This window comes from Somniosus microcephalus, chromosome 27, assembly GCF_052327205.1.
Source record: "Somniosus microcephalus isolate GS21.2 chromosome 27, FLI_Smic_1.0, whole genome shotgun sequence".
Lineage (NCBI taxonomy): Eukaryota > Metazoa > Chordata > Chondrichthyes > Squaliformes > Somniosidae > Somniosus > Somniosus microcephalus.
Genome location: NC_141013.1, coordinates 3,857,826 through 3,871,628, shown reverse-complemented (window position 1 = coordinate 3,871,628; position 13,803 = coordinate 3,857,826). Strand labels below are relative to the sequence as shown.

Genomic DNA, 13,803 nt, shown 5'->3' with positions numbered 1-13,803 from the left:
GTAGTTCTAGGAGTTCCGGTGGGGGGGGGGGGGGCGCGGGCCCGGCCATGGGCAGATCTCCCACCTGCATCCCCCATGGCGAAGGGGCGTGGCTGGGCAGCACTCCTGGGATTTCCCGGGATATCCCACCCAGCAGGCCTCCTGATAGGCCCAGTGGAACCTGCACTGAGAGCTGGGAACAGACACAGTTTTCTGCTACAGGCTCAGCAAAGGCCCCAGATCGCCGGACATACCAGGTCGCCAACCTCGGAGGAGATTAACCACCGGGCAGGGACGGCCCAACAGATCCTTTGGGAGCTGCAGTGTTTGCATCCGCTCTGTGCCCATGAGGCTCTTCCTGATTTGTATCTGTTACATTGGAGCAAAATGAAAAAAAGACTTGCATTTATATAGCACCTTTCACAGCCTCAGGATGTTCGAAAGCACTTTATAGCCAATGAAGTACTTTTTGAAGTGTAGTCACTGTTGTAATGTAGTTAACTAAAAAAGTTAAAGATACTATTAAACTTAAAGAAAAAGCATATAATTGCGCAAAGATGGGTGGCAGGTCAGAAGATTGGACAGAATATAAAAAACAGCAAAGAATGACTAAAAGATTAATAACGAGAAAAATTAGAGTACGAGAGAAAGCTAGCTAGAAATATAAAAACAGATAGTAAGAGTTTCTATAGATATTTAAAAAAGAAGAGTTAACAACGTGAGTGTTGATCCTATAAAAAGTGAGTCTGGGGAATTAATAATGGAAAATAAGGAGATGTCAGTTGAATTGAACAGGTATTTTGCATCGGTTTTCACTCTAGAGGATACAAGTAACATCCCAGAAATAGCTGTAAATCAGGAAATGGAAGGGAGGGAGGAACTCAAGGAAATTATAATCACCAGGGAAGTGGTACTGAGCAAATTGTTGGAGCTGCGGGCTGACAAGTCCCCGGGTCCTGATGGACTTCATCCTAGGGTCTTAAAAGAAGTGGCTAGTGAGATAGTTGATGCGTTGGTTTTAATTTTCCAAAATTCCCTAGATTCGGGGAAGGTTCCATTAGATTGGAAAATAGCGAATATAACTCTTTTATTCAAAAAGGGAGGGAGACAGAAAGCAGGAAACTACAGGCCAGTTAGCTTAACATCTGTCGTAGGGAAGATGTTAGAAGCTATTATTAAAGACATTATAGCAGGGCACTTAGAAAAGTTCAAAGTAGTCAGGCAGAGTCAACATGGTTTTGTGCAAGGGAAATCATGTTTAACCAATTTATTGGAGTTCTTTGAGGAAGTAACATGTGCTGTGGATAAAGGGGAACTGGTGGATGTACTGTACTTAGATTTCCAGAAGGCATTTGATAAGGTGCCACATCAAAGGTTATTGCGGAAAATAAAAGCTCATGGTGTAGGGGGTAACATATTGGCATGGATAGAAGATTGGCTAGCTAACAGGAAACGGAGAGTAGGCATAAATGGGTCATTTTCTGATTGGCAAGATGTAACGAGTGGTGTGCCACAGGGATCAGTGCTGGGGCCTCAACTTTTTACAATTTATATAAATGACTTGGATGAAGGGACCGAAGGTATGGTTGATCAATTTGCTGATGACACAAAGATAGGCAGGAAAGTAAATTGTGAAGATGACATAAGGAGGCTACAAAGGGATATAGATAAGTTAAGTGAGTGGGCAAAGATCTGGCAAATGGAGTATAATGTGGGAAAATGTGAAATTGTCCATTTTGGCAGGAAGAATAAAAAAGAAGCCTATTATCTAAATGGTGAGAGATTGCAGAGCTCTGAGATGCAGAGGGATCTGGGTGTCCTAGTGCATGAATCGCAAAAGGTTACTATGCAGGTACAGCAGGTAATTAGGAAAGCTGAACTGTGAGGGAGCCGATGTCCTCGGGGTAATATTTTCTAGGGCGGTTCGGGAGGGGGATGGGAACCTAGGTAGTGGAAAAGAGGGAAGTCATATGAAGTCAGAAATAGATGGTAGAAAGGTGAGAAGCAATAAGCAAAGGAGAGAAACACAAAGGGCCAAACTAATTCATAATGAGAGTGTGAAAAAAGCAAGCCTGAAGGCTTTGTATCTTAATGCTAGAAGCATTAGGAACAAGGTGGATGAATTAGTTGTGGAAATAGAGGTAAACAAGTATGATTTGATTGGGATTACAGAAACGTGGCTGCAGGGTGGGCAAGGCTGGGAACTTAACATCCAGGGATATACAATATTTAGGAAGGAGCGGCAAAAAGGTAGGGGAGGTGGGGTAGCATTGCTGGTAAAGGAGGGGATTAATGCAATGGAAAGGAAGGATATTAACTCGGATGAAACGGAATCTGTATGGGTAGAAATGAGAAATAGCAAGGGGAGGAAAACGTTAGTGGGTGTGATATATAGGCCTCCAAATAGTAATATGGAGGTGAGGGAAGGCATAAAAAGGGAAATTAGAGAAGCGTGCGATAAGAGCACAGCTGTCATCATGGGTGACTTTAATTTACATATTGATTGGACTACCCAAATTAGTAAAAATTCTGAGGAGGAGGAATTCCTGGAATGTTTTCGGGACGGTTATCTGGACCAATATGTCGAGGAGCCGACTCGAGATCAGGCCATTTTAGACTGGGTATTGTGCAATGAGAAGGGACTTATCAGCAATCTTCTTGTACGAGGCCCCTTGGGTCAGAGCGATCATAATATGATCGAGCTCTCAGTCGAGATGGAGAGTGAGGAAATTGAATCAGAGACTAAGGTCCAGAACTTAAATAAAGGGAATTACGAGGGTATGAGACGGGAATTGGGTAAGATTGATTGGGTGGTGTTTCTGGGGGGATTGACAGTGGATAGACAATGGCAAGCATTCAAAGATAGAATGGAAGAATTCCAGAACATGTTTATACCGGTTTGGCATAAAAATAAACCTAAAAAGGTGACTCAACCGTGGATAACGAGGGAAATTAGGGACAGCATAAAATCAAAAAAAAGGGCATATCAACTGGCAAAAAAAAGCACCAGACCGGAAGATTGGGGGCAGTACAGGATACAGCAAAAGAGGACAAAGGGATTAATCAGGAAGGGGAAAATAGAATACGAAAGTAAACTTGCAGCAAACATAAAGACAGACTGCAAAAGCTTTTATCGGTATATCAGGAGGAAAAGACTGGTAAAATCCCAAGTCGGTCCCTTGCAGTCCGATTCGGGAGAATATATAATGGAGAATAAGGAAATGGCAGACCAATTAAACTCATACTTTGGTTCTGTATTCACAAAGGAGGACACAAATAACCTCCCAGGAATATCGGCAAACATAGGGACTAATGAGAGGGAGGAGCTGACAGAAATTAGTATCTCTAGGGATATGGTGTTGGGTAAGTTGAGGGGACTGAAGGCCGACAAATCCCCGGGGCCTGATAAACTACATCCTAGGGTACTTAAGGAGGTGGCCCTGGAGATAGCAGATGCTCTAAGGATCATCTTCCGGAACTCCATTGACTCGGGAACAGTACCCGTGGATTGGAGGGTAGCTAATGTTACCCCAATATTTAAAAAGGGGGGTAGAGAGAAAGCAGGGAATTATAGACCAGTAAGCCTTACATCGGTTGTGGGCAAAATGCTAGAGTCCATTATTAAGGATAAAATAGCGGAGCACTTGACAAATGGGGAAAGGATCGGACAGAGTCAACATGGATTTACAAAGGGTAAATCGTGTTTGACTAATCTGCTGGAATTTTTTGAGGAGGTAACTGGTAGAATAGATGGGGGAGAGCCAGTGGATGTGGTGTACCTTGACTTCCAGAAAGCCTTCGATAAGGTTCCACACAAAAGATTATCATGCAAAATTAAGGCTCATGGGATTGGGGGCAAAGTATTAACGTGGATAGAGAACTGGCTGGCGGATAGAAAACAGAGAGTTGGAATAAACGGCTCGTTTTCGGAGTGGCAGGCAGTGACCAGCGGGGTGCCGCAAGGATCTGTCCTGGGACCCCAGCTGTTCACAATATATATAAATGATCTGGATCAGGGAATTGGATGCAATATTTCCAAATTCGCTGACGACACTAAACTAGGAGGAGGGGTGGGCTCTGATGAGGATGTCAGGAGGCTACAGTGCGATTTGGACAGGTTGGGGGAATGGGCGGATACGTGGCAGATGCACTATAATGTGGATAAATGCGAGGTTATCCACTTTGGGGGTAAAAACAGGAGGGTAGATTATTATCTAAATGGCAATAGATTGGGAGATGGGGAAGTGCAGAGGGACCTGGGTGTTCTTGTGCACCAGTCACTGAAGGAGAGCATGCAGGTGCAACAGGCGATTAAGAAGGCAAATGGTATGTTGGCCTTCATATCAAGGGGGTTCGAGTATAGGAATAGGGATACCTTACTACAGCTGTACAAGGTGCTGGTGAGACCGCATCTGGAGTATTGTGTACAGTTTTGGTCGCCCCATCTGCGGAAGGATGTTCTTGCCATGGAAAGAGTGCAACGGCGATTCACCAGGCTGATACCTGGAATGGCGGGAATGACCTACGAAGAGAGATTAAATCGTTTGGGCTTGTACTCACTGGAGTTTAGAAGATTGAGAGGGGATCTCATCGAAACATATAAAATTATGGCAGGCCTGGACAGGCTGAATTCAGAGAGAATGTTTCCAATGGCCGGGGAGCACAGAACCAGGGGCCACAGTCTAAAAATAGCGGGCAAATCATTTAAAACAGAGATGAGGAAGAATTTCTTCACTCAAAGAGTGGTGAGCCTGTGGAATTCCCTGCCACAGAGGGCTGTGAAGGCTAATTCAATAAATATTTTCAAGAGAGAATTGGATATATTTCTGAAGGCTAAGGGGATTAAGGGTTACGGAGAAAAGGCGGGGACGGGGTACTGAACTGGTAAGATCAGCTATGATCTCAGACGAAGATCAGCCATGATCTCATTGAATGGCGGAGCAGGCTCGAAGGGCCGAATGGCCTACTCCTGTTCCTATCTCTATGTATCTATGTATCTAATAGAATGTTATTGTTTATTGCGAGGGGAATTGAATACAAAAGTAGGGAGGTTATGCTTCAGTTATACAGGGCATTGGTGAGACCACATCTGGAGTACTGTGTACAGTATTGGTCTCCTTATTTAAGGAAGGATGTAAATGCATTGGAAGCAGTTCAGAGAAGGTTTACTAGACTAATACCTGGAATGGGCGGGTTGTCTTATGAGGAAAGGTTGGACAGGCTAGGCTTGTATCAGCTGGAGTTTAGAAGAGTAAGAGGTGACTTGATTGAAACATATAAGATTCTGAGGGGTCTGGACAGGGTGGATGTGGAGAGGATGTTTCCTCTTGTGGGAGAATCTAGAACTAGGGGTCACTGTTTAAAAATAAGGGGTCGCCCACTTAAGACAGAGATGAGGAGACATTTTTTCTCACAGAGGGTCGTGAGTCTTTGGAACTCTTCCTCAGAGGGCGGTGGAAGCAGAGTCTTTGAATATTTTTAAGGCAGCGGTAGATAGATTCTTGGTAAGCAAGGGGGTGAAAAGTTATCGGGGGTAGGCGGGAATGTGGAGTAATCAGATCAGCCATGATCTTACTGAATGGTGGAGCAGGCTCGAAGTGCCGAGTGGCCGACTCCTAATTCGTATGTTTGTAGGAAACACGGCAGCCAATATGCGCACAGCAAGCTCCCACAAACAGCGATCTGATAATGACCGGATAATCTGTTTTTAGTGATGTTGGTTGAGGGATAAATATTGGCCCAGGACACCAGGGAGAACTCCCCTGCTCTTCTTCAAATTGTACCATGGGATCTTATACATCCACATGAGAGGGAAGACGAGACCTCAGTTTAACATCTGTTCTGAAAGACGGCTCCTCCGACAGTGCAGCACTCCTCAGTACCGCACCGAGAGTGTCAGCCTGGATTTTTGTGCTCAAGTCTCTGGAGCGGGACTTGAACCCACGACCTTCTGACTCAGAGGCGAGGGTGCCACCCACTGAGCCATGGCTGTCACTGGGAGCCTCTCCAACATTCCGGGCCTCAGTCAAGATGGGCACCGCTGATGCGCCGGACCCATCTGTGCTAACGACCCTGTTGCCACAACTTGGGATGGCGTCGTTGTCCTTCACTTTGGGCAGTCATGAATCCCACTCCACCACACTTGCACGCCTTGGAGTTCTGGCCCCACAGTTTTCATCATCACAAGTGTTTTTTGTAGGACTCATTAGTACAAACTCTCTTTATAACAAAGCTTCAGGCTAGTCTGGGTTGTGGTCCATTAGTGGAGTGAGCAGTGGCTCAGTGCTTGCCTCCCGCCTCTGAGTCATAAGGTTATGGGTTCACGCCCCATCCCTGACAAGCAGAGACAAGAGCTCTGACATCCAGTGGGGTAACCCGTGCCTGATGGGAGCGAAGTGGTAACCCCTCCATCACATCTGATAGGGAGGGAATTGTGAGGTTAATGATCTGTAAATGGGACTGCGTTATGTAAACAACACAGAGCACGATCAGCTGGCTGTAAAGCACTGGAAGAAATGGGTTGCCTCATGGGCTGTTAGGTATAAAATAGAAGAGGTTCACTGAGGGCATCTTTCAGATGAGATGTTAAACTGACCCCCATCTGCCCTCTCAGGTGGACATAAAAGATCCCAGAGCAGGGGCGATCTCCCCGGTGTCCTGGGGCCAATATTTATCCCTTAACCAACATCACTAAAAAACAGATTATCTGGTCATTATCACATTGCTGTTTGTGGGAGCTAAAGTGACCACGCTTCAAAAATACTTAATTGGCTGTAAAGCTTTCTCTCTTTCTCTCCAACATGGAGAAGCTATGATAGGTACAATTTCTTTGCCATGCCGCACGGACCCTGTTTTTAAACCAAGTCCTGTCATTTAAAGCGTCGAGGACTTACCTGGAATAAACACCTCCTCTGTAACCTAAAAAGTCATCGGTCACTTGAAAAGCAAAGCTGACAGGATTCAGTCTCGTGACAGCGTCCACCATGCCAGCTTCATCATACTATAAAACAAACAGGGTGTTAGATGGCGGGACTGCCTCAGGAGTGAGCCGTGAGTGCAGCATTCTCAGTGTGCTATAATAACGCACTGAAGACTCAGAATCATAATTCAACCAGCTCTAATTAATTTCAAATAAAATCAGGAGTTTTGATCCTATTTGGATTCAGTTGATTATTAAAAAAAAACTTGTTTCTGTATTTAGCTCAGTATAGATTGATTGGCACCCCATCCACCGCCTTAAACATTCTCTCCCTCCACCGCCGGCGCACCGTGGCTGCAGTGTGTACCATCCACAAGATGCACTGCAGCAACTCGCCAAGGCTTCTTCGCCAGCACCTCCCAAACCCGCGACTACTACCACCTAGAAGGACAAGGGCAGCAGGTGCATGGGAACACCACCACCTCCAAGTTCCCCTCCAAGTCACACACCATCCGGACTTGGAAATATAGCGCCGATCCTTCATCGTCACTGGGTCAGAATCCTGGAACTCCCTACCTAACAGCAGCGGTTCAAGAAGGCGGCTCACCACCACCTTCTCAAGGGCAACTAGGGATGGGCAATAAATGCTGGCCTTGCCGGCGACGCCTACATCCCATGAACAAATTTTTAAAAAGTACAGCAATCGCTGTGATTACTGTGCAAGTATTGTGCCAGTGTCACACGGTTATTGGAAGATTTCCAACCTACCTCAGTTATGTTGACTATGTCTTTGACAAATGCAGCAGCTTTGCTGGGCTGGAACCTACAAGGTCCATCCTGAAACATAGAAAACAACATCACAACAGGAACCTTCCTTGCTTTAGTATCATGATGCTTTCGTAGGTTCTCTGCTCATTAAGAGATCACTGCTGAGGCAGTGCAGACTTTTTGAAAGATTGCGCTCCATGGCCCATAGGGCTGTGGTTAGTGGATGATGCTCCTGATTGCTTTCCAGTCACTCTTGTACACATGTGGGTGTCAGATAAAAGCAGCTATGGGATCAGTTAGGATGCCCACATAGTAGTACAGCCCAGTGTTACCACCATATGTTCAGCGCAGATACTTGAGTGGGTTACTCGAGTGCGCAAATCAACACTGACATAAGCCGATGCTTGGGGAGAAAATAAATAAAGACTTGCATTTCTATAGCGCCTTTCACGACCACCGGATGTCCCAAAGCGCTTTACAGCCGATGAAGTATTTTTTTGAAGTGTAGTCACTGTTGTAATGTGGGAAACGCGGCAGCCAAATTGCGTACAGCAAGCTCCCACAAACAGCAATGTGATAATGACCAGATCATCTGTGTTTAGTGATGTTGGGTGAGGGATAAATATTGGCCCAGGACACCGGGGTGAACTCCCCCCTGCTCTTCTGTGAAATAGTGTCCGTGGGATTCTTTTATGTCCACCTGAGAGAGCCGACGGGGCCTCGGTCTCATCTGAAAGACGGCACCGCTGACAGTGCAGCACTCCCTCAGCACTGCACTGGAGTGCCAGCCTGGATTTTTGTGCTCAAGTCTCTGGAGTGGGACTTGAACCCACAACTTTCTGACTCTGGGTGCTACCCACTGAGCCACGGAAGCAGAAAATATATAGTCAACAAACATAAGTTAACCACGTGTTTATTCAGGTGGCTGAAAACATCTATTGCTTTGGATGCTCTGGGATTCCTACCCTGTCTCGCTTAATAGCTCCATGAATGAGCTTTATAAACGAACTGTCAATCTATAATGGTTTATGTTTGGAAAAAGAATAGCAACTCATGATTTCTTACAGAATCTCATGACTTTTAAGAGTTTGTCTCATAATTTATGAGATGGTGGGGTTGGTATTACTGCAGCATTTACGCTCTGGGGCCTCGGAGTACTCCACTGGCTGTGAAGCGCTTTGGGACGTCCGGTGGTCGTGAAAGGCGCTATAGAAATGCAAGTCTTTTTCTTTCAACCTCATAACAATTACTTGCCTAAACTGCTAATGCACACACTATTTTTAGTCTTTTTGAGTTTAATTTGCATATTTCCCATCCTCTCACTAATTTGCATACAAGTAGGAATGGCCCTCGACAGGGCAGAGTTCAGCTCGCTGCCTCTTCCGTCAGTCTACCATTTTGTAAAATCTGCCCGCCATCCTCTCTGTTTATTTGCAGAGAGCCTCGTGATAAAAACACTGCATGGTTAAGCGAGACACACTCTACTCTTAATGGACAATTAAAAAATGTAAAGTCAGACCTTTCCTTCATATGGATAATCGTCTTCCGTTTCCAGCCCGTGGTTGTACTTAATATATTCGAAGGCTTGACTTGGAAGACCCCTGAAAAATGTTAAAAGCAGATGGTGTAAAGCAGGAAGTATATACAGGAGTGTTACACAGAGTGAGTTACTACTTTATTAGGTTAAGAGCATTATACAGTACAACGCAGTATGTATTACTATAGATGATCTCCCCACGGTGCAGAGAGGGTCTCCCCGCGGTGTTTTTAAAAATTCGTTCATGGGATGTGGGCGTTGCTGGCAAGGCCAGCATTTATTGCCTGTCCCTAATTGCCCTTGAGAAGGTGGTGGTGAGCCACCTTCTTGAACCGCTGCAGTCCATGTGGTGAAGGTGCTCCCACAGTGCCGTTAGGGAGGGAGTTCCAGGATTTTGACCCAGCGACGATGAAGGAATGACCGATATATTTCCCAGTCAGGATGGTGTGTGAATTGGAGGGGAACCTGCAGGTGATGGTGTTCCCATGCGCCTGCTGCCCTTGGAGAGGGTCCCCCCGCGGTGCGAAGGTGAACTCCCCAATTGTAAAAGTCTCACCCAGTGGGAGGGATAGTGATGAAGAGGGTACGGTAAAAGAACTGAGTGTCATTATATCCATTTTGGGGAAATGACTCCCAATGTGGTCACTGTTATGTTCATTAATAAATAGACATTCTTATGAACACAGCTAGCTTCTAGCTAGTCATTTATTCAGTACACGTTCTCTCGGTACAGTATCTGTAGAGATGCAGCATGTGTGCTCCTGTGTGCAGGCTGCCATCTTGATTGTTGCCTTGTGGGTAGCCTAGTGCCTCATGGGTAATGTAGTCTTAATATATATACAGCTGGGTAGTGTAGTCTTATACATACAGCTATATACAGCTCTACTGCTCCACCTAGTGTCCACTATAGAATGACATGTTATTGATTGTTACAGTCACCTCTTCCTCCGGTGTTCAAGAGCTATTTGGAAACCTATAGAGTGCCACTGATTCACTCACCCGGCGCAGCCATGGTTATTAAAGTCCTGAGCACAGTCCACAAGTTGTTGTTCTGCCTGTGAAAAGATTTAAAATGTCAATATCTCCTACAGTGTTAGGACGGATGTGTAATAACAGCTTTGGTTCCAAAGGTTTGCCCAGCACTCACCAGAGAAAGAAGCTTTCCCGAGTTTATCGCGATCGTGGATTCCAAGCAGCCAGTTGTTGAGAAGGTCCAGCAGCTCCCACACCCGCCCTGTGGGGAACACAATCCAGAAATAACCCCGAGACCGGACATGGGGCAACCTGAGCAGTTGTATACAATTCCTAGTTTAAAGAACCTTTGGCTTAAGGAGTTGGGTCTATTTGCATTGGCCTCCCCGATTATAATCGCTCCACCATTGGCGGCCGTGCCTTCAGCTGCCTGGGCCCCGAGCTCTGGAATTCCCTCCCTAAACCTCTCCGCCTCTCTCTCCTCCTTTAAGACACTCCTTAAAAACCCACCTCTTTGACCAAGCTTTTGGTCACCTTATGAGGCTCGGTGTTAGATTCTGTCTGATAATCGCTCCTGTGAATCGCCTTGGGACGTTTTACTCCGTTAAAGGCGCTATATAAACACAAGTTGTTGCTGTTGTTAGAGCAGTGTAGTCTTAGAGGTGACCTGCTAGAGCTCTATAAAAAAATTAAAGGGCTGGACAGCGACCCTATTGACAGATTATTCCAGTTTAATAGCTTGGGAAGGACCAGGGGGACAGGAGTTTAAACTCCCCAAGAGTGGGAACAGACTGGATGTCGGGCGGTTCTTCTTTCCCCAGAGAGCCGTGAGCCTCTGGGATGTGTTGCCTGGTGTGGTGGGTGCTGACTCTCTGTATACCTGCAAGAGGGAACTGGACCGGTTCCTGACTGGGGCAGAGATCGCATCATAGAGAAGGTCAGTGTCGTTATAGAGAACACTGGGTCCGTGTTATCTCCCGGACTGGTTTCCATCGCCTGCGGGGGCCGGAGAGGAATTCTCCAGCGTATATTTTCCTCTTATTGGCCCTGGGATTGGGATTTTCCGTCTCTCCCGGGAAATTACACGGCTGCGGGAGTGGGGAAGAGAGGGAGAGGGAAGCAAGAAAGGCAGGCTTGCATTTCTATAGCGCCTTTCATGACCACCGGACGTCTCAACGCGCTTTACAGACAATGAAGTGCTTCTGAAGTGGAGTCACTGTTGTAATGCGAGAAGTGTTTAGTCATGATGCGCCAGCCACCGTGAGTGTGGGGCAGGCTTGTATGTTCACATGTCCGCATTCTGGGTAAACGCTGCCTGAAATTCAACTCCCGAACGCTCATTTCCGCTCACAGAACAGGTGTGGCACAGGCCACTGACTCCCCCATTGTATCTGATCGGTCATGAATTGGTGCAACGGGCTCGAGAGGCTGAATGGCCTCCTCCTATTCCTGTGACCTCAGGTAATGACCCCACATGGACAGATATCAGTGTATCTATTGACGTGTGTCTCGTGGATTCGTGTCAATGCATTTCCAACCACCCACGCCCAGGCTACAAGGTGCACTGTTCAGTCAGGAGGGGTATTCAGTGACCAGCACACCCAGAATTCACCCTCACTTGACAGGAGTAATGTCAACTGAGGGAAAGGCTTCATTTAATATCTCTGTCAGCGATTTTTGTTTGGCGAGGGTATTAAGGGTTACGGAACCAAGGTGGGTGGATGGAGTTAAGATACGGATCGGCCATGATCTTATTGAATGGCGGAACAGGCTGGAGGGGCTGAATGGCCTCCTCCTGTTCCTGCGTTCCTTCATGCTGCAAAAGACTGCCTTTCGTTCTCTCTAATCAGCATGATTCCCTTGTGTTACCTTCTAGTCTTTCTTCACATGCCCTCTTAACCATTCTGTTTGTTGTTGCTGCCCCTCGATACTATCTATACTTTGCTTGATTTACTTTCGTATTACTAGCCCTAGCAGTGAGGGGTGGCCGGCTATGACACTGTAGAGGTCATCGCAGCCAAGCCTGATCCACTTCTCGTCCGATGTCCTCGTGTCCCAGCCGGAGCCGCTGGACAGCAATTGGTAACAGCTGTTTTTCTCTCTCCTCGTCCAGAGTTTCTTAGTCCAACCCTAGCGGTCCCTGAGATAGCGGCTAACTGAGCTCGGACCGAGAACCCGGACCGAGAATCCGGACCGAGAGCCCGGACCGAGAGCCCGGACCGAGAGCCCGGACCGAGAGCCCCGACCGAGAGCCCCGACCGAGAGCCCGGACCGACAGCCCGGACCGAGAGCCCGGACCGAGAGCCCGGACCGAGAGCCCGGACCGAGAGCACGGACCGAGAGCACGGACCGAGAGCCCGGACCGAGAGCCCGGACCGAGAGCCCGGACCGAGAGCCCGGACCGAGAGTCCGGACCGAGAGCCCGGACCGAGAGCCCGGACCGACAGCCCGGACAGAGAACCCGGACCGAGAGTCCGGACCGAGAGCCCGGACCGACAGCCCGGACCGACAGCCCGGACCGAGAGCCCGGACCGAGAGCCCGGACCGAGAGCCCGGACCGAGAACCCGGACCGAGAATCCGGACCAAGAGCTCGGACCGAGAATCCGGACCGAGAATCCGGACCGAGAGCCCGGACCGAGAACACGGACCGAGAGCCCGGACCGAGAGCCCGGACCGAGAGCCCGGACCGAGAGCCCGGACCGAGAACCTCCTGCTCTTTGTGGCTCAGTGCAGATTGTTATTGTCTCATTAACAACTCCCTTCTTGCCTTGCACCATCCTCCCTTTTGTCATTGAAGCACTCTTGCCCTCCACCCTATCACAGACCTCTCGCTTTTTTTCTTTCCCTGCCCCCTCTTTTCCGGCTGCCTATAGCGACACCGCTATTCCCGACCAGAATGGAGATGATTGGGCAATTCCCCAGTCAATCTCGCCTGGAGACCGCGCTGCTGGGAGTGACTGGGGTTGATTTTAGGCACAGAATTTGTATTATGTAACTATCCTCCACTCACTGCATTCTGCTGGAGAAATAATCCTGCTTTTATCGGGAGACTTTGCTGTAGTTTCAGTCACGAGTTCTGTTTGCTGTAGCTCATAGAGACTGTTTAAATAGACTCTGTAGACTGTTTGCTGTGGTGCGCTGTTTAAACAGACTCTGTTTGCTGTAAAATAGACTGTTTGCAGTGAGTCCTGCCCCCGCCTCCAACTCATTGGCTGACACAGTGGTGTCAGTACACACTCTGCCCCATTTCCCTGTCTCTGCACTTGTTTAAAGCCTGTTACATCTCTAACTTTGTCCAGTTCTGATGAAAAGTGATCGACCTGAAACCTTAACTTGGTTTCTCTCTCCACTGATGCTGCCTGACCTGCTGAGTGTTTCCAGCATTTACCGTTTGTATTTCAGATTTCCAGTATCCGCGGTATTTTGGTGTTTGTTAGATTGTTGTTCTTTCTGTGCTGGGTGCAGTGACTACGAGTCAAACGGCTTTACCTGATTCTTCACGGGCGTGACGTAATTTCCTTTCGTTCTCCAGTCTACACACTCGGGGTGTGGCCCCGCACTGCTGTAATGGTTCCCTCGTGTCGCCGAGCAGTTCTGTTGGGGAAGGGTAGGGGAATAAAAATTAAT

At 47.5% G+C, this 13,803-nt stretch overlaps 1 protein-coding gene across 1 annotated transcript in view; it reads right to left on the bottom strand.

The window, feature by feature from the left end:
* The window catches only part of ctsh (cathepsin H), a 33,715-nt gene that overhangs the window by 6,107 nt on the left and 13,805 nt on the right, over positions 1-13,803 (bottom strand). Inside the window, exons 5-10 of the mRNA XM_085968382.1 lie at positions 13,666-13,770; positions 10,351-10,437; positions 10,203-10,258; positions 9,186-9,267; positions 7,667-7,735; positions 6,873-6,979 (exon numbers count right to left, since the gene is read on the bottom strand). Of these exons, the coding sequence (XP_085824508.1) occupies positions 6,873-6,979; positions 7,667-7,735; positions 9,186-9,267; positions 10,203-10,258; positions 10,351-10,437; positions 13,666-13,770 (506 nt within the window). The remainder of the gene's footprint in view (positions 1-6,872; positions 6,980-7,666; positions 7,736-9,185; positions 9,268-10,202; positions 10,259-10,350; positions 10,438-13,665; positions 13,771-13,803) is intronic.